At 33.6% G+C, this 19,453-nt stretch overlaps 1 protein-coding gene across 1 annotated transcript in view; it reads left to right on the top strand.

The window, feature by feature from the left end:
- The window catches only part of ACTR3 (actin related protein 3), a 49,889-nt gene that overhangs the window by 28,241 nt on the left and 2,195 nt on the right, over positions 1 to 19,453 (top strand). The window contains exons 4-11 of the mRNA XM_036253325.1: positions 912 to 1,022; positions 3,378 to 3,473; positions 4,887 to 4,994; positions 11,112 to 11,255; positions 12,885 to 13,058; positions 14,721 to 14,813; positions 14,988 to 15,113; positions 19,092 to 19,175. Coding sequence (XP_036109218.1) covers positions 912 to 1,022; positions 3,378 to 3,473; positions 4,887 to 4,994; positions 11,112 to 11,255; positions 12,885 to 13,058; positions 14,721 to 14,813; positions 14,988 to 15,113; positions 19,092 to 19,175 — 936 coding nt within the window. The remainder of the gene's footprint in view (positions 1 to 911; positions 1,023 to 3,377; positions 3,474 to 4,886; positions 4,995 to 11,111; positions 11,256 to 12,884; positions 13,059 to 14,720; positions 14,814 to 14,987; positions 15,114 to 19,091; positions 19,176 to 19,453) is intronic.

The raw sequence follows: 19,453 nt of genomic DNA, 5'->3' as shown, positions 1-19,453 counted from the left end.
AATAAGACACTTATTTGAAAGGAAAATAAATATTTTAATTTAATTTTTAAATAATCACAGTTCTATTAGGATGCTTGTGCCTGTTAGGCAGCTCACAGCTTCTCTCACCTGGAATCAGATTGCACATTGCTACCTGAATTTCTTATTTCACATGAGGTTTTGGCAGGAGGTGCTTATTTTTATTATAGTAACTATATAGAAACACAGTTTCTCAAAGAGGTGATGTATTGAAAAGAATATAGTATTACCTAATGTTGAAACTTGAACCTACCCTGAACTAGTAAGATATGTATGCAATGTTGAACTGTTTTGAGTTGTTTTTGAGTTGTCACTATTTTCCTGGATAATTTAAAGTACTAGTGTTGTCTCTGAATTTGCTGAAAAGCCGTGGGGCTCAGTTTCGGAAGCATGGTTCTGTACAAATACATACAATTTTTCTTTTAATTTGGAGTGCTTGATTTATGATTATTCTTGATACATACTTATGAACTGTGTTTTATATAGTAGGCACACAACAAATATTTGTGAAAGAGCTAATCAATTAAAAATTAGGGAAATTGTAATAAACTATAATTTTCATGGGTTTAAGTTTTTCCCTTATAGAATTTTCAGAAATTCAGAAAGACTGGTACAATGATCTTTCATCTAGCTTTACAGTTTTTAACATTTTGACATGTTTGTATTATATTTTTAATTGAATCATCTGAAAATGTGGAGATAACTTTATTTCTAAATACTTATGTATGCCACCTCCTAAGAATGATCTGCAGTTTGATTATCACACCAAAAAATGCTCTCCTCATCTAATATCCACTCATGATATAGTATTCCCTGGGTTTTTAATTTTTGGTAGTTTTACTTATTTTGATGTTAATAATATTTAATTTGTGTTTTATTTTTTGTTTTAATAGTGGCCAATTCGCCATGGTATAGTTGAAGATTGGGATTTGATGGAAAGGTTTATGGAACAAGTGATCTTTAAATATTTAAGGGCAGAACCTGAAGACCATTATTTTCTTTTGGTAAGTACAAATTATAATTTCACTGAGGAAACTTTTGAAGAAACTCAATGTTTTCATCACATGTTTTATTGTTTATTTAATTGTCATATGTCTGGAAGACTTTGTTAGAAAGCTCTATCATCTTTAAGACTATCCAGTTCTGGGATCAAATAGACTAGTAATATGTTGAAACAGTAAAATTTAGGCACTTAAGAAATTCTTTTGATAATTAATATGTAATCTTTAAAATTTTTTTTTTCTTTATTGATTTTTAGAGAGGGAGGGAGGGAGAGGGAGAGACAGATAGAAACATCAATGAGAGAGAACATTGATTGGTTGCCTCCTGCATGCCCCCCACTGGGGATCAGGCCCACAACCCCGGGCATGTGCCCTGAAGAAATCGAACCGGTGACCTCTTGCATGGGTCAACACTCAACCCCTGAGCCACACCGGCCAGGCAATATATAATCTTTTTGATAGGAATAGTAAGGTTCAGGAAAATGTTGGAAATATAGCACTTACCTTTTTTATATCTAGTCTAATTATTATTTTATTTGTACTTCTTGGCAACAAAAATACAATATAACTTAATTTTTGAACTTTGTCTTTTTTTTTTTTTTTTACCAAAGTAGTTGTATGTTCATAGCTTTAAAAAAATTAAATGGTGTAAGATTTAAAACAAAAAATAGCACTCTCCTTCCTCCCCTCTTCCAACCCTTGATTCGTATTCCTCAGAGGCAAACATTTTAAAGATCATCCATAGTGTTGTTGAGGATACCAATAATGTGTTGCTTTTTTTTTCTGGATTGTATTTCATTATTTGAATATGCCTCACGACATTTTTCCAATGATGATCACCTAGGCTGTTTTCAGTTTTTTACTATTAAGAATATTTTGGCTATTGGCAGCATTCTTACAGATCTTTTTGTGGACATGGGTTTTCATTTCTTTTGTGTAAATACCTAGATACAGACTTGCTATAGGTAGGTATATAATAGTTTTTAAAGGAAACTTTCAGAACTTTTCCAGAACCTTTTTGTGCACTCACCAATAATATGTTAGCGATTTGGTTGCTCTACGATCTGTCAAGCATTTAGTGTGTCAGTCTTTTTCGTTTTAACCATTTTAGTGGGTATGTAAGATTTCTCATTTTGGTTTTAATTTACATTTTCCTGATGACCAATGACATTGAGCACTTTTTTGTGTACTTACTAGCTATTTGTATGTTTTCCTTGTGAAGTTTCTGATTATATTTTATGTAGAACTTCTGTTTGTCTTAGTTTATAGTTTAATTGCCTTGTTTTTTTAGTTTGCTTAATCTTGTATGTACTGCAGAATATTTTTATACTGATTAACATAGTTCTAAAACTCTCTTAAGTTCAAACACATTAGGCAGTTTAGCTATTAAAAGTTTTATATATGAAAAAGTCTACTCCTGCTTAGTTTTTTTTTTTTTTTAACTTTCCTTATATTGTTTTTTAAAATTGAAAAAAAAGATTTAATTTGTAATGAATTCAGGTTTTATCATTCTTTTTTTTGGTAATTTTTGGTCTTTAAGGAATCCATGCCTTTCCTCAAAGTCAAAAAGATAATTAATTCTTCTGTACTAAGTTTAAAAGTTTTGCCTTTCAACTTTACATATTTGAGATAAAAAGGATTGGATTGTCATATCAGACTCATAAGAATCAGAAGTCTTAGCCAGTTTCTGACTTTAATGTTTTAAATTAATTCAGTGATCATGAGACATAAGCGAAACATGAAGTCCAGGATAACCAGTGCTGTTCTCTGGGTCCTTTTTGCCTCAGACTTAACCCACAGGTTTCTAAGTGATGTATGCAGCCACATAGCTTAAAATGAAGAGAACTGTGTAAACATCTCCATTTTATACTTGCTTAACAGTTATGTAACTTACATAACATTTTAAAGGACTCTGTGTCATAAATTTGTAGAATCTTGGCTTATTTACCAAATTTGTAGACAGACCAGGTATAGCTGCTATAACATTGCACAGATGAGGATTCTTCCACTAGCAAATACCATTAGTATGTTTGCCTTGAAGTCTGTCATTATCATGTTTACAAGGTAATTTGATTGGGTCTCCTCCCTTCCTCCCTCCCTCCTTCTCTTTCTCAATGTTTACTTCTTATGAGTGGTGTGATACAGGAATTCAGTTTCCTTTTTTTTTTTTAATTTGAATAACCACATCATTTTCTCATGTGTTCTCTAGAGTTTTTCTTTGGTCTGTGTCTGTTTTTACCTCTAAGTTTAATGACTTAAATACAATATTTGAAATAAATTATTTCTCATTTAAAATTGTCTGTAAAGTTATCAGAATAATCTGATATTATCTATTTAAAATGTTATTCAATTCAATAGACTGAACCTCCTCTGAATACTCCAGAAAACAGGGAATATACTGCTGAAATAATGTTTGAGTCTTTCAATGTTCCAGGCTTGTACATTGCTGTGCAGGTAAGCAAGTTCATAAGTTAAGATAAGCTGGATTCTTAAATTTTTATCTGGTTTTAAATTCACTCTTAAAAAATATGTATATATATTTATATGGATAAATATATCCTTAAAGCTTATCATAGTTCTCTCCTGAATCGATAATTTGGAAATCATATTATAGGAAATTGAGTTATATAGTCGGCAAGAGAGAATTGTTAAAGTTAATGGTTTTTAATTGTTAAAGTTAATTCAAGGCCTTTTATAGGACAGAAAAAAGGAACAAGTGTTTGCTCCATGTCAAGAACTTCATATATATATTCATATATCCTTGTAAATTCATTGTGTCCTTTTTTTTACAGTCTGTTTTGACTGATTTACTGCTAGATATGTTTGACCACCTTCTCCTTTGTGCCTCTCTGTATCCCTTATATCATACATCCCTATAATATTTCATTGCACTTAATTTGTATGTGTATCTGTATGGTACAGCTCCTGTCCCATCCCTCAGGATCAGAACTCACCTCTTCTTTTTAACCCTGTAGTAAATGTGATAACCTGGCATATCACAAATGCTTAATGAATATATAAACTATTGTATAGTTCTGTTAGCCCATGATGATTGTGGTGTGATCCTGTATTAGAATTGGAGATCGGCCTAGATAACTTTCCAGGTCCCTTTCAGCTATTATATTTATATTGCAAGTAGGTAAGTTAAAACCACTTTTGCTGTTTTTAAGTATTAGTCATCTATTTTGTTTGAGGCTTGGACTGTATGAAATTTAGATTTTAAAAAATGAACTCGCTGTGTTAATTTCTTAATTTGCAAACTCCTTTTTTTTTTTTTAAAGAATTGTACTTTATTGCTCATGCCACACTTTTTCACAGAAAAATGTTATCCCATCAATTTTGTTTCCTAATTAAACCATAGTATTTGGGAGTGTGCAAGAGCTATTTCTGTGGATAAATTGTTGCATATCCCTAGATGCGTGTTGCACTTGGAAAATCTGGATTTAATCTTATAAGAGTTACTTATTTATAGTCCTTTATGTATTGAATAACTCTAGTGGTTGGTGGTGTGCTTCTTCTACTTTGTTGGTGATAACAGGCTATCCCATGTAAACACAGTTTTAATCTTAGGACTGTATAATTTCATGTTAGTCTTCCACATTTTTGGGCTTTAGGACAAAATGGCTCTCACTAAAATATGGAATATTTATAAATTTGTCCCTAAAAGCAAATATAAGCCTGCAAGTTTGTCTTAATAAAATGTAGGATGTGAACAATTCGATTGCATAGAGTAAATTAATTTTGTGTATTTTCTTTGCAGACATACTATATTTAAAATGGAATAAAATACTCCAGTAAAAAAAATATATATTTTTAACTCTTTGTCTTTGTGTTATTTTTTGCCTGTCTCATTTCTTTTTATTCAAGGCTGTTCTTGCCTTAGCTGCATCCTGGACCTCAAGACAAGTAGGGGAACGGACATTGACTGGTACGGTAATAGACAGTGGAGATGGCGTCACTCATGTCATTCCTGTGGTAAGAATATTTTAAATTACTGAACCAGGACATCAATAATGTATCTGGCAAAGTTAAATCATATGAATTAATACTACTTTCTAAAAACTTCAAATATTATACTTTAAAAATTTTCTGTAATTTGGCTAGTTGTTCAATTATTGCTGTATGTTGCTCAAATTATTGTTAAAATTTCATAAACAAATTCTAAAATGTTTCTTTTGCTATAGGTTTGTGCTAGTATTAGAAAATTATTAGAAATAGTTTCTAGTTCATAATAAGGAAATGGTGAATTAGAGTATCTGGAATAGAAACATATATTTTTTTCTTAAATTTGGAATTTGTTTTCAAGTTTGTTGTGTCTTGGTGTGTATTAGTCAGTTGATAGTCTCTCTCATCCTTAATTAACACATTTCAGAATGGTATGTGCATTAACTAAATGACAGTTGTGAACATATGACCATTAATGACTTTTAGGGAACTTTTTTTTTTTTTCCTCACCCGAGGACACTTTTCCATTTTTTATTCAGAGAGAGAGAGAGAGAGAGAGAGAGAGAGAGAAACATCGACATGAAAGGGTCACATTGAATAGCTGCCACCTGCACGACCCAACCAGGGCCAGGGACAAACTGCAACCGAGATACATGCCCTTAGCGGGAACCGAACCTGGGTCTCAGGACCTCAGGCTGACGCTCCAACTGCTGAGCCAAACTGGCCAGGGCTGAACTATTTTTTTTGTTTGTTTTAAATAAAAAGCTCAATATATAATTGTACTTTATGGTTTGAATTTAGTAAAGCATATTAAGAAAAATGCATTAAATTGGGTTATTGTCTGAAAGAGCATTTTCTGCCGAAACCTTTGTGTTTCTTTTTTTTTTTTTTTTTTTATTGATTAATTTTTGTTACAAATGATTCTCCTTTTTTCCCCCAGTGGTTCCCCCCTCCCCGCCCCTTCCCCCGATTGTTGTCCATGTCCACTGTTCATGCCTACATGCATATAAATTCTGTTGTTCATCCCTCTCTCAGCTCCCCACTCCTTAGGGGATTGTCCTCAAACTGTTATGTTCATTATATTCCAGAAATCAGTGAGATCATATGAAATTTGTCTTTCTCTGCTTGGCTTGTTTCACTCAGGATGATACTTTCCAGGTCCCTCCATGTAGTCTCAAAGGACAAGAGATCTTTCTTTCTTACCGCTGCGTAGTACTCCATTGTATATATGTACCACAGCTTTTTAATCCATTCGTCTACTGATGGGCACTTGGGCTGTTTCCAGATCTTAGCGATTGTAAATAGTGCTGCTACAAAGATGGGGGTACATATATTCTTTCTGATTGGTGTTTCAGGCTTCTTAGGGTATATTCCTAGAAGTGGGATCACTGGGTCAAATGGGAGTTCAATTTTTAATTTTTTGAGGTGACACCATATTGTTTTCCATAGTGGCTGCACCAGTCTGCATTCCCACCAACAGTGTACTAGAGTCCCCTTTTCTCCACACCCTCGTCAACACTTGTTGTTTGATGATTTGTTGATGGCGGCCATTCTGACCGGTGTGAGGTGATACCTCATTGTTGTTTTGATTTGCATCTCTCTGATGATTAGTGATGATGAACATTTCTTCATATGTCTCTTAGCCATTTGTATGTCCTGTTTGGAGAGGTGTCTATTTAGTTCCTCTGCCCATTTTTTAATTGGATTCTTTGTCTTCCTTTTGTGGAGTTGTGTGAGCACTCTATATGTATTGGAAATTAACCCCTTATCTGATATATCATTGGCAATTATGCTCTCCCATACAGTGGGTAGCCTTTCCGTTTTGATGATTGTATCTTTCGCTGTGCAGAAGCTTTTGAGTTTGATGTAGTCCCATGTGTTCATTTTCTCCTTTGTTTCTATTGCCTTAGGTGATGTGTCAGTAAAAATTCTGCTGCTTATGATGTCTGAGATTTTGTTGCCCACAGTCTCCTCTAGGATTTTTATGGATTCATGGGTTACATTTAAGTCTTTTATCCATTTTGAGTTTATTTTGGTGTAGGGTGTAAGTTGATGGTCTAGTTTCATTTTTCGGCAAGTAGCTGTCCAATTTTCCCAGCACCATTTATTAAAGAGGCTGTCCTTACTCCACTGTATGCTCTTGCCACCTTTGTCAAATATTAATTGAGCATATTGCCTAGGGTCCATTTCTGGGTTCTCTATTCTGTTCCACTGGTCTATATACCTGTTCTTGTGCCAGTACCAGGCTGTTTTGATTATGGTGGCTTTGTAGTATAACCTGAAATCTGGTATTGTGATCCCTCCAACTTTGTTCTTCCTTTTCAAGATTGCTGTGGCTATTCGAGGCCTTTTTTGGTTCCATATGAACTTTTGAAGTAATTGTTCTAATTCTTTGAAGTATGCCGTTGGTATTTTGATGGGGATTGCGTTGAATCTATAGATTGCTTTGGGTAATATGGACATTTTAATGATGTTAATTCTCCCAATCCATGAACAGGGTATGTTCTTCCACTTTTTTACATCTTGCTCTATTTCATTTTTCAAAGATCTGTAGTTTTCTGCGAATAGGTCCTTTATCTCTTTGGTTAAGTTTATTCCTAGGTATCTTAATTTTTTTGCCGCAATGGTAAATGGGATTGTTTGCCTAGTTTCTCTTTCTGTGAGTTCATCATTGGTGTATAAGAATGCCCCTTTGTGTTTCTTAATGACAAGTTAGCTTTATTTTGCTGGGCCTCATAGCTTCAAAATGACAGCTCAGATTTATACTGATCATTATTTCCTTACTTTCTTTTGAATTAATGGGTTATTTTAATAATTCTATTTTATCTTTTTTTATTGACTTGTTAGCTATGCTATACTTTTTTGTTAGTGTCATTTTCTTTTTTCTTGATGGTTGTTGCTCTAGGGCTTATAGTAAATAGCTTTACCTTAATCACACTCTAACTCCAAATAATATTCTAACATTTCATAATCCTTCTAGTCTTTATTGTCACTTATTTTACTTCTCATGTTATTTCCTCAGTAGTACATTAATTTGTCTCATTGTGAGTTGTATATTAGTTTTGCTAGGGTAGTCATATCAAAGTACCACAGACTGAGTGGCTTAAACAATAATTTTTTCACAGATACGGAGGCTAAAAAGTTTGAGGTCAAGATGTTGGCAGGGTGGACTTCTTCTGAGAGCTCTTTCTTTGACTTGTAGACCACATATTTTCTCTGTGTCAGTGTCCCAATCTCCTTCTCTTAAGAACAGCACTCATAGCGATTAGGCCCACTGTAATCACCTCATTTTAACTTAATTACATCTTTAAATACATTATCTCCAAATGTGGACACATTCTACGTTATTGGTGATTGGTACTTTAACATAAGGATTTTGGGGAGGACAGGTCACATAGAAGTCAGCCTATAACAAATAGTCATCCTTAAAAGAGATTTTGAAAAACAAAATTTTTTTATATTTACCCAAATACCATTTTCAGTGCTCTTTATTCCTTTTTAAAGGTCCATATTTTCATCTAGCATCATTTCTTTCTGTATGAATGATGCTTTTAATATTTCTTATGGTGCTGATCTACTGGCTATGCATTCTTTCAAATTAGTACATCCTTTGAAAAAGTTTTTATTTTGCCTTCAGTTTTGACAGATAGTTTCACTTGGTGTAGAATTTTAGGTTGCCAGTTTTCTGCCGTTTAGTATTTTAAAGATGTAGCTCTACTATCTTCTTGCTTAACTTTGTTTCTGAAAATGTCTGCTATAATTCCAGGTTTGTTCCTTTGAATATGTGAAGTTTCTTATCTGGCTGCTGTCAAGTTATCTCCATACATATTTCAGGTTCACAAGATTTCAGCAATTTGATTGTGATGTATAAAAACGTGGTTTTCTTCATTTCTTCTCATTGAGCTGCTTAAATCTGTGGACTTGTCGTTTTCATCATATCTGAAATGTTTTTGTCCGTTTTTTCACATAAGTTTTCTATCCCTCCTTTACCTCCTTATCTTTTGAAACTAATTACATGGAAATTAGGTTGTTTAAAATTGTCTCATAGTTAACTGATACACTTCAGTTTTTTCTAACCTTTTTTTCCTGTATCATTTTGGATAGTTTCTATTTCTGTCTTCAAGTTCACTATTTTTATTCATTGTCTAATCTTCTATAATTACATTTAATGTACTTTTAATTTCAGATATTTTGTTTTTGTTCCTAGAAGTTCTGTTGGGGTCCTTTTATTGCTTCCATTTCTCTGTTCCTCATGTTTCAATTGATCTTCTTGATCAGATGGAGCATATTAGCTGTTTTAATATCCTTGTCTACTAATTCTATATCTGATATTTCTGTTTCTTTCTCTAATGATTTTTCTCCTGGTCAGAGGTTGTATTTTCCTGGTTTCTTTCTTGCTCACACTTTTTGATTGGGTACTATATATTCCCATTGTTATGTCCAAGATTTTTGGACTTCTTTAAATATTTTAAGGTTTTTTCTTGGGACACAGTTAAGTTACTAGGAATCAGTTTGATCCTTTAAAGCATTATTAAGCGTGTCCAGAACAACATTTTGTCTAGACCTACTGTGTCCCCAGTAGTGAGATAATATTATTCTGAAGACTCTACTAGGTGCTCTATGTTTGAGATCTTTAAACTCTGACTAGTGGAAACATAAAATATATCCAGCTATGTATGAGTTAGGGATCATTCTGCCTACTTTTTTTTCAGAGGTTCTTTCTCTGGCCTTGATGCTTTTCTAACATACACATGATGATTACTAGTCAGCTAAGGTGATAATGTCTTCAGATCTCCAGAGCTCTCTATCTGTGTAGCTTCTTCCACTTTAGTACTCTGACTTGCAAATTCTCTATCTTCAGCTTAATGAGACCACCAAACTCTGGGTTATGCCTTTCATTATTGCTGCCTAAGAACTCTCCCTAGGCAGCAAGATGGGGTGTTTGTAGCACTCACCTTGTTTATTTTCCTTTCTTTTAGGGATCACTGCCCTATTCTGCCTGCTCTCTAATACTGAAAACCTAATTTCATATCATTTGACCTGTTTTATTTTTAGGGAGAAAGGATGAATTCAATCCATACTATGCTGTCATAGGCAGATGAGGACTCTCTGATATTGTTTGTTAATGAAAAAATTTATAATTTTGCTACATTATTCTTGATTCTTCAAATTTGTATCAGTAAATTTAAGAACTTATTCTGCAGAACTTAATTATTTGACATTATTATGGTACATGGAATATCTCAGGCTTGTGAAGTTGGTACCTACTTTATTGGGAAAAATGATAGCCAGTTTGTGAGTTAATGATCAAATTTCCTACAGTGCAATCTAAAATTTTCTTTTTTAAATCTTCACCTGAGGATATCTTTCCATTTATTTTTAGACAGAGTGGAAGGGAGAGAAAGAGAGACATTGATTTATTGCCTCCTTCACGACCCCTACCAGGGCTGGGGACCGAACCACAACCAAAGTACGATGTGCCCTTGATCATAATCGAACCCACGACTCTTTTGGTGTGCAGGCAGGCGCTCTAACCACTGTGCAAACGGCCAGGGCCAATCTAAATTTTATTGAAATTATAGAAGATTTAGAAATTATCTTATTTCGCCCTGACTGGTTTGGCTCAGCAGTTAGAGTATTGGCCTGTGGACCAAAGAGTTGCGGGTTCGATGCTGGTCAAGGGCAAGTACTTTGGTTGCAATTTGGTCCCGGCTCTGGTCAATGTGTCTCTCTTACATCAATACCCCCTACCCACATCTGAAGATAAATGGAATAATATCCTCAGGTGAGGATTTTTTAAAAAATCATCTTATCTGAAATCTCTTATCCAAAACATGCACTATTTCTGAAAATTATTATTTCTATGTTACTGACTCATTTCAGTCTTGGTTATAAACTGTCAGTGGGAGTCTAAGTTACAGGCCATTCTTGTTACTTGTACTGTATTATAAATGTTATGATAAGTAGCTATGAGGAATATAGTTGAGAAATAAAGACTAGAAGAATTATCCTGGGATAAAGAAATACTTAAGATACAACTATACTAGCCTGAGGTGTTCATTGGTCTTTTATAGCTAATTATTTAGGTTATATTAATTTTGAAAACATTAACAGGAAATTTGATACGCTTTTTTTCCCCTCATCTAGGCTGAAGGGTATGTGATTGGCAGCTGTATTAAGCACATTCCCATCGCAGGACGAGATATAACATATTTTATTCAGCAATTGCTGAGAGACCGAGAAGTAGGAATCCCTCCAGAGCAGTCCTTGGAAACTGCTAAGGCAGTAAAGGTAAAGAGTGATGAGAGTATAATTCAATTAGAAATTAAAATAAAATTTATAATGCTACTTGAAAAATTCTTAAGAACAGTACTTAAAAAAAAACTTTCTAGCCAGTTACGGATTATTACCCTTAATTATATATATATATGTTTTCTCTGTATTTCTTGTAAAGAAATTTGGGGTTATTATCAACCCTTTGCCTCCATTTCTTTCACATCTCAATATTTGAGAGGACTAATAACATTTATACCAATTGATTAACATATTTTCATGATTATTTCCTTTTGTAAAATAATTTTGTTCACTTTAAAAGTCTCACATATCAATTTCTTCACTAAATTCCTTATTTTAATTCTAATAGTTTTTTGTTACAAATTTTTTTGATGTAATTGATTTGGCTATAGAATAGTTGGCTCCAGTGTTATGGCAAATAGAGTGTGAAGGCTGTGTAAAGTATTTTAATAATTTGTATGCTACATAAACCTTTATTATATCAGTTTCATACAAACTATCAAAATACTTACATACCTAAAAAATTTCAGTGGGCCTAACACATATGTTTTGAATGTGTAAAAGCGAAACTGCCCTGGCAAAAATAACTTGCCTAAATTTGCATGATTATAAGGTTTTTCTCATTATTTAAAGGTTAGGAATGAAAATGAATTTACTACTTTCTAGGTAGCAAAGGAATTACTAAATGGCTGCTAAAGTTGGTGACATCATTATTAATTATGTAAAAAGTTAATACGAACACTACTGTTTTAACATCTTTGGGAAATGTATGGAGACTTAAATCTATTCTAGAGAATACTGATGCTCAGTTTGAATGTCTTTTAAGGATCATCGTTTTTCTGTAATTCCTACTTATAAGATTTGGAGAAAGAAGACCTAATATAACATAACCAAATTGTCTTTTGTTTTCTAATACTCTTTCCCTTTATGTCCTTTGATTATCAATAATAATGTTTGTATCTGTCTTGGGTAGAATCCTTGATGTGAATTGTGTATTTTTCTTTAATAAAAAGAAATAATGAGGTTGGCGTTCAGGAGTCCATAAATTGCAAATAGAAGGTTATAACCCATAATATTTTTGAATTGCATTTTAGATAACTTTTACTTGGGACGTGTAACTAAACATGCAGCAATTCAGCTTTGCAGGTTATAGTGAAAAAGAATAGTTTATATTTTCAGCCTTTGTTCTTTGCTTATTTACTTAGACCACAATCAGTTTTGTTCCTCCTAAGGATCTACATTAATTTGTGTGGATTTATCACTTAATTCTTCAGTTCTGTGTGTATTTTATGCTTTCTCTTCTCTAGTCTATAGACTCCATTAATTCCCGAAACAGTGTTACATGTTGCATGACATTAATGAACATTTTCTTGAAATAGTAGAACTTGATGCTTTCATTTGTCAAATCATAGTCTATTCATATATAAAGCCAGGAATTATGTGTAGGAGATGAGCTGTTTATTTTTCCTACACATACATTAATGTCCTAACATAAAATTTTCTTAAGCTTAATTTTCTAATTTTATTTTCTGAAGATTTCTTTTTCTAGTTTACTGAAAAGATGCCATTCTTTCTTACTTTTCCTAAAACAAGAGGAATAAATTACTTGTTTCTTTGTTTTCCTAGGAGCGCTATAGTTATGTCTGCCCAGATTTAGTAAAAGAATTTAACAAATATGACACAGATGGATCAAAGTGGATTAAACAGTATACTGGAATCAATGCTATCTCAAAGAAAGAATTTTCCATTGATGTTGGTTATGAGAGATTCTTGGGACCTGAAATCTTCTTTCATCCAGAGGTAATTTTTTTTTAGATGGAATTGTTTTAAAATATTCAGCAGAAAATATAATCAACTATAAGATTATTCAGGGAGTCCGGCTGGTGTGATTCAGTGGTTGAGCGTCGACCCATTCACCAAGGGGTCACCGGTTCGATTCCTAGTCAGGGCACATGCTCAGGTTGTGGGCCCAGTCCCCGGGGGGGGGCATGCTGGTGTCAGCCAATCATTGTTCTCTCTCATCATGTCCCCCCCCCTTACTCTCTCTCTAAAAAAGTCAATAAAAAAATTAAAAAAAAAGATTATTCAGGGAGAGTTAATCTCAGGAACTTTCTTTTGTATACTAAAATGCTATAGTGAGTTATATTGTTCAAGAAAAAAAAAAATAGCCTGTGTTAAAACAGGCTAACCAGGTACTATTTTTCGTATATTTAGAAAAATGAAACCTTTAATATTTATAGTTTATGTGGGGTCATAGAAAGAGGGGAGTCCTTAAAATTTAGATCGAGGATGAGAAAGGAGATGAGAGAAAACGAATAGAGTCAACGGGGGTTCTACAACACTGTATAGTCCTCGAGCTTTTCAAAAGATACATTCAAACCATACTTAATTTCTTTCTTTTTTTAAAAACTTTTTTTTGGTCCTCTTTATTGATTTTAGAGAGAGAGGAACGGAGAGGGAGAAAGAGATAGAAACAGCGATGAGAGAGACATTGAATGGCTGCCTCCTGCATCCCTTTCCACTGGGGATCGGGCCCACAACCTGGGCATTTAATTTCTTTCTACATCAGAATTTCTGTAGGTGGATCCAGGTTATATGAATATTTAAAGGTTCTGTAAATTTTTCATTTTTGTGTATTCTTGATTAAAAACTGTGAGAAGGGCACAGAGACATAGCACAGGAATGACCCTATTTCTGCTTTTTACTTGCTCACGGTATCACATATAAACTATCTTAAAAGTAGGGAAAGTATTATGGGAAGGCTACTCTTGTGTGGGTGTAACAAAAGTCGGTGTAAAGAATTTGCAAGTTCTATATTAACAAGTTGATAACATTTTTTAAAATGGATATTATAGAACATATTTTCTGTCAGATTGTTAATATTTTTGTCCAGGTTTTGAGGATTAAATCTCAAGCTGTTGACAGGTTCTTAGGTTGTAGAGGTTATTTGAGGAAGCAGGTAAGTTTGTGTTATAACATACCTTTCATATATATATATATACATATATATATATATATACACACACATATATATATATATTTAACAGACTGGTTAGTGAGGTAGATACAAGATGGAAAGTCATTTGACAGTTTAAATCATTATGGAAATGGAATGAGGTTAAAAAATAATAATGGTTTTTACCCCGGCTGGTTTGGCTCAGCAGTTAGAGCGTTGACTCGCGGACTGAAGAGTCATGGGTTTGATTCCCAGTCAAGGGCACGTACCTGGGTTGCAGATTCAATCCCCTCTCCCTGCAGGAGGCAACCAATCAGTATGTCTCTCTCACATTGATGTTTCTCTCTCTCTCTCTCTCTCCCTGTATCTAAAAAAGTCAATGGAAATATATCCTTGGGTGAGGATAAAAATAATAGTAATAATAATGTTTTTAAAACTAAAATTTTATTGTCATATTTAAGTCATTAGTGATCTAATCTCTATTATATATCAAATTTACTTTTCAGTTTGCTAATCCAGACTTTACTCAACCTATCTCAGAAGTTGTAGATGAAGTAATTCAGAATTGTCCTATTGATGTCAGACGTCCTCTCTACAAGGTCAGTATTTATAGCTAAATTATTATTCAAGGTCATACTTTTAAAACCTTCTTTATTTTCTGTCCATTGTCAAATGTTACATTTAAAACACTTCTCTTGAAAAGGATATAATAAAATTTTTATCTTTCCTTTAAAATAAACGTCATACTTATTTATTTTTTTCTATTAATATAGAATATTGTCCTCTCTGGAGGGTCAACCATGTTCAGGGACTTTGGACGTCGCTTGCAGAGAGATCTGAAAAGAACTGTAGATGCCAGGCTGAAATTAAGTGAGGAGTTGAGTGGTGGTAGATTGAAGGTTGGTTTTTTTTTTTCTATTATTGGCGGGAAGGTTGAGGGTGCCTTGATTATTGTAATGGGGATGGGAATTGTCTGCCAGTTTTTGCTTTTATTTAGGAAAATAAGAAGAACCTGTCAGATACTCTAATGAAAAGTGGTTAATAGTAGGGATTCACATCTATATTCTTGGTCATTTGATTCCTCTAGGACAGCGGTTCTCAACCTGTGGGTCACGACCCCTTTGGGGGTTGAACGAACCTTTCACAGGTGTCGCCTAAGACCATCAGAAAACATGATGGTGATTGATAAAAGAAGCAAAATTACAGTTATGAAGTAGCAACGGAAATAATTTTATGGTTGGGGGTCACCACAACATGAGGAACTGTATTAAAGGGTCACGGTATTAGGAAGGTTGAGAACCACTGCTCTAGGATATTGTCTACATTTCTGGAAAAAATTCTTGTAGCTGTGAAAGAGATTATGTTTCATGTTATTAAATGTAGAATATTGAAACAAAACATCAATTCAGAGGATATGTTGGTAAATAAAATACATTATATTGAATTGCAAAATTACAAAGAATAAGGGATTCATTTGAGGGCATAGTCAGAATGACTTAAATGTAAAAGACAAGACTTTCGACTTTGCTGCCTCTTGCGAAATTGCGTGGCAGCAGACTGTTCTCAGCCCATAAATTTTGATTATCTTAATCTATCCCTCGTAGTTTATTTAAAAAGTAAGTTCAAGTAGTTCAGCAATTTTTCAACCTTTCTTATCTCATGGCACACATAAACTAATTACTGAAATCAGTTTTTTTTTTCCGATCTGACAAAAAAAAAATAGGTATAATTTTGATGCATTCAGATAGCTATTGTTCTGCTAATTGTTGTCATTTTTTATTTGACAATCTAAGGGAAAAGAGGTCAGTGCTCCTGGCTAAATAGTCAGTTATCACATGTTTTAAAAATTCTTGTGGCACACAGGTTGAAAATTGTTGGTTTAATTTGTAGTTACTCATTATAGCTACATGAAATGAAAAAAAGAAATGCTGTTTTTTGAGTATAGTATTTCAATAAAGTAAAACTGTTTAACATATTCCTAAGCTTCTGGTACATTTCTAAATAAGAAAGGAGGACTTTTTCCCCCATTGTTGCTGATCAGCGCTGTGTTGACATCTAGTGATATAGGGAAAACTTGATACAGGATTCTGCCTCTTTCCCTTTTATTTTACTCGATAGTCCTTTTATAGATCTTCATAACATATTTATGTATCTGTATCTAGATCTGGCTTTATTTCTTTTCAGTCTTTAGTTTTTAATGGCAATCAAATAGCTTTTCTTTAAAAATTAATTTTTATTAATTTATTTTTGTTATAGGTATTTCTCCTTTTTCCCCCATTGACACCCTCCTCCTGATCCTGCCTCCCACCCTTACAGTATTGTCTGTGTCCATTGGTTATGCATATATACATACAAGTTCTTTGGTTTATCTTTTTCCTCCTCTTCGCCTCCCTCCTCTGAGGTTTGTCAGTCTGATCCCTACTTCTCTGTCTCTGGGTCTATTTTGTTCATCAGCTTATTTTGTTCATCAGCTTATTTTGTTCATTATATTCCACAAATAAGTGAGATCATGTGATATTTGTCTTTCTCTGATTGGCTTATTTTGCTTAGCATAGTACTCTCCAGGTCCCTCCATGTCCTCTCAAAGGATAAGAGATGTCTTTCTTACAGCTGCATAGTACTTTTTTAACATAGCATTTTTTTTTAACAAAGTACTTGTCGGAATTCCTATATATTGTTCACCTAGATTCCCCAATGTTAGTATTTTATATTTGCTTTATTTTTCTATTTCTATAAATATATGTATATACACACAAACATTTTTTTCTGAACTGTTTGGGAATGAGTTGCACATATGGTGGCCTATTAGTGTGTATTTCTTAAAAACAAGGCATTACAATTTTATGTATTTATTTATTTATTTTTTTCATCTTCACCCGAGGATATTTTTTCCATTTATCTTCAGCGTGGGAAGGAGAGAGAGAGAGTGAGAGAGAGAGACACATCGATTGGTTTCCTCCTGTACAGCCCCAGCCAGGGTCGGGGACCAAACCGCAACTGAGGTACATGTCCTTGACCAGAATCGAATGCATGAGTCTTTGGTCCGTGGTCTGATGCTCTCTAACCACAGAGCCCAAACAAACCCACTCAGGGCAGGACATTACAATTTAAAAAAAAAAACCAGGAAATTCATCTTGATACAATATGTTATCTAGTTATAGACCTGATTTAGATTTTACCAGTTCTCTTATTATTGTTTTTTTAATAGCAAAAGGAAAAAAATACATATTTTTTTCTGGTCTAGGATCCAGTCCAGGATTTACATGTTTGAATTAGTTACCTTGTCCGTTCAGTCTGGAACAGTTACTTTGTCAATTATAACCATTAATGTTTTTTAAGAGTACAGGTCATTTGTTTTATAGTGGTTCTCGTTTTGGGGTTGTCTGATGTTTCCTCATGAATTGGTTCAGACCATGCACTTTTGGCAGTAATACCACAGAAATGATATTGTATCCTTTACATGCATTTATCTGTAGACACACATGATTTGTCCCATGTTAATTTAGATCACTTGGTTAAAGTTGTGTCTTCCAGGTTTTTCTACTATAAGGTTATTATTTTTTTTCCTTTTACATTTGTTAAGAATCTTATGGAGAGATAATTTCATACTGTGTAACTATCCTGATTCTTAACATTTTAACCACTGATTTATTTATTTTTATTTTTTATTTTCTTTTTTAATTGACTTTAGAGAGAGAGGAAGGGAGAGGAAGAGAGAAATAGAAACATCGATGAGAGAGAACATCAATTGGCTGCCTTCTGCATGCCCCCCACTGGAGATTTCACCCACAACCTGGGCATGTGCCCTGACTGGGAATCAAACCAGTGACCTCTTGGTGCATGGGTTGATGCTCAACCACTGAGCCACACTGGCTGGGCTTAACCACTGATTTTAACATCCATATTTCTTTCCTAAAATAGTTATTACTATGGTAGTTGGCAAATGGTATTTTGCAAATTCCATCATTCCTTTATGTTTTTTAGTCTCATTCTATTTATGGAAGAGTTTTCCCTTCTCATTTATTCATTAATCCGATATTCAGTAATATCTGTTATTCCATAGGCTGTATCATTAATTTTGTGATTTAATATCAATATTATTAATATCATTAATTTTGGTGCTCAAATTTTCTCAGATTTGGCCAGTGGGAGCCATTCCAGGTAGCTTTTATGATGTGGTCCCAGTATTCTTCAAACACTTTCTTACTTTCTGGCACAGCAAGATATTCTAGGCTCATCCCGTACATTCTCTTCTGTAATCTAGGAATCAGCCTTTTTCTTTTCACAAGGTACCCTTGTTCATTTTAGTAGAGAAGTCTATTAAGAAATCAAGTTTTGGACACTAGGTATTGCTACTGGATGTCACTGCTTTTAAGTCTTCTTGGTGGTCAGCGCTAGGATGTATTGTGTATGTGTGTGCCTGAACATCTGTTCTAGTTCTCTTTCTAAATTAAAAACTGAATTCATACTGATACTGTCAGCCCTAGGAATAGTAGAAGATTCACTCTGGCCTTCTACCTTTTCATATTTGTAATGCTCTCTGACAGGGAGAAGCCTGACTTTGGTTATCTACAATATATTTATGTTTTTGTTCAATCCTAGAATACATGTTTATAGTAGTTTCAGAATTGTTGATTCATACCACCGTGAGAAGTAGTTCTACTAACTAGAGTTTAATATTGATTTCGTTTTTATCTTAAGCCTAAGGGCATAGTAATAATCCTGTGTTCACAAGTTAACTTGGATTAGTCAAGTTTTATTTATTCATTTTCGATAAAGTGAAACCTTATATTTGATGTATGTAAATTTAAATTTAAGGCAAGTGATACAGAGAAACTTAATTTATGGTTGAACTTATCTTACTATGTCTTTTTTAGCCAAAACCTATTGATGTACAAGTCATTACACACCACATGCAACGATACGCAGTTTGGTTTGGAGGATCGATGCTGGCTTCCACGGTAAATAAATTGAGGCTTACTTTTATAATTTGAAGAATCCTTTAACACTTAAAAAGTTGAGAAGAGCAAGAGAAATTTTTTAAAATGTTTTAAAGTTTTGAAATTGGATTTAAATGTTTATGGTATTTTTTAAAAGTGCAAGTCCTTTGGATTTAATGTTCTTATTTTTCTTTGCTTGCCAGACTTATAGAATGAGCATTTAGAGTTTTTAAATTTATCTATAGGGAAAACTCTTTTAACCCTGTGGCATACAGATATCAAAAGGTCATTGTTGAGTT

This window comes from Molossus molossus, unplaced genomic scaffold (assembly GCF_014108415.1).
Source record: "Molossus molossus isolate mMolMol1 unplaced genomic scaffold, mMolMol1.p scaffold_m16_p_11, whole genome shotgun sequence".
Lineage (NCBI taxonomy): Eukaryota > Metazoa > Chordata > Mammalia > Chiroptera > Molossidae > Molossus > Molossus molossus.
This window is presented reverse-complemented; position numbering and strand designations above follow the sequence as displayed.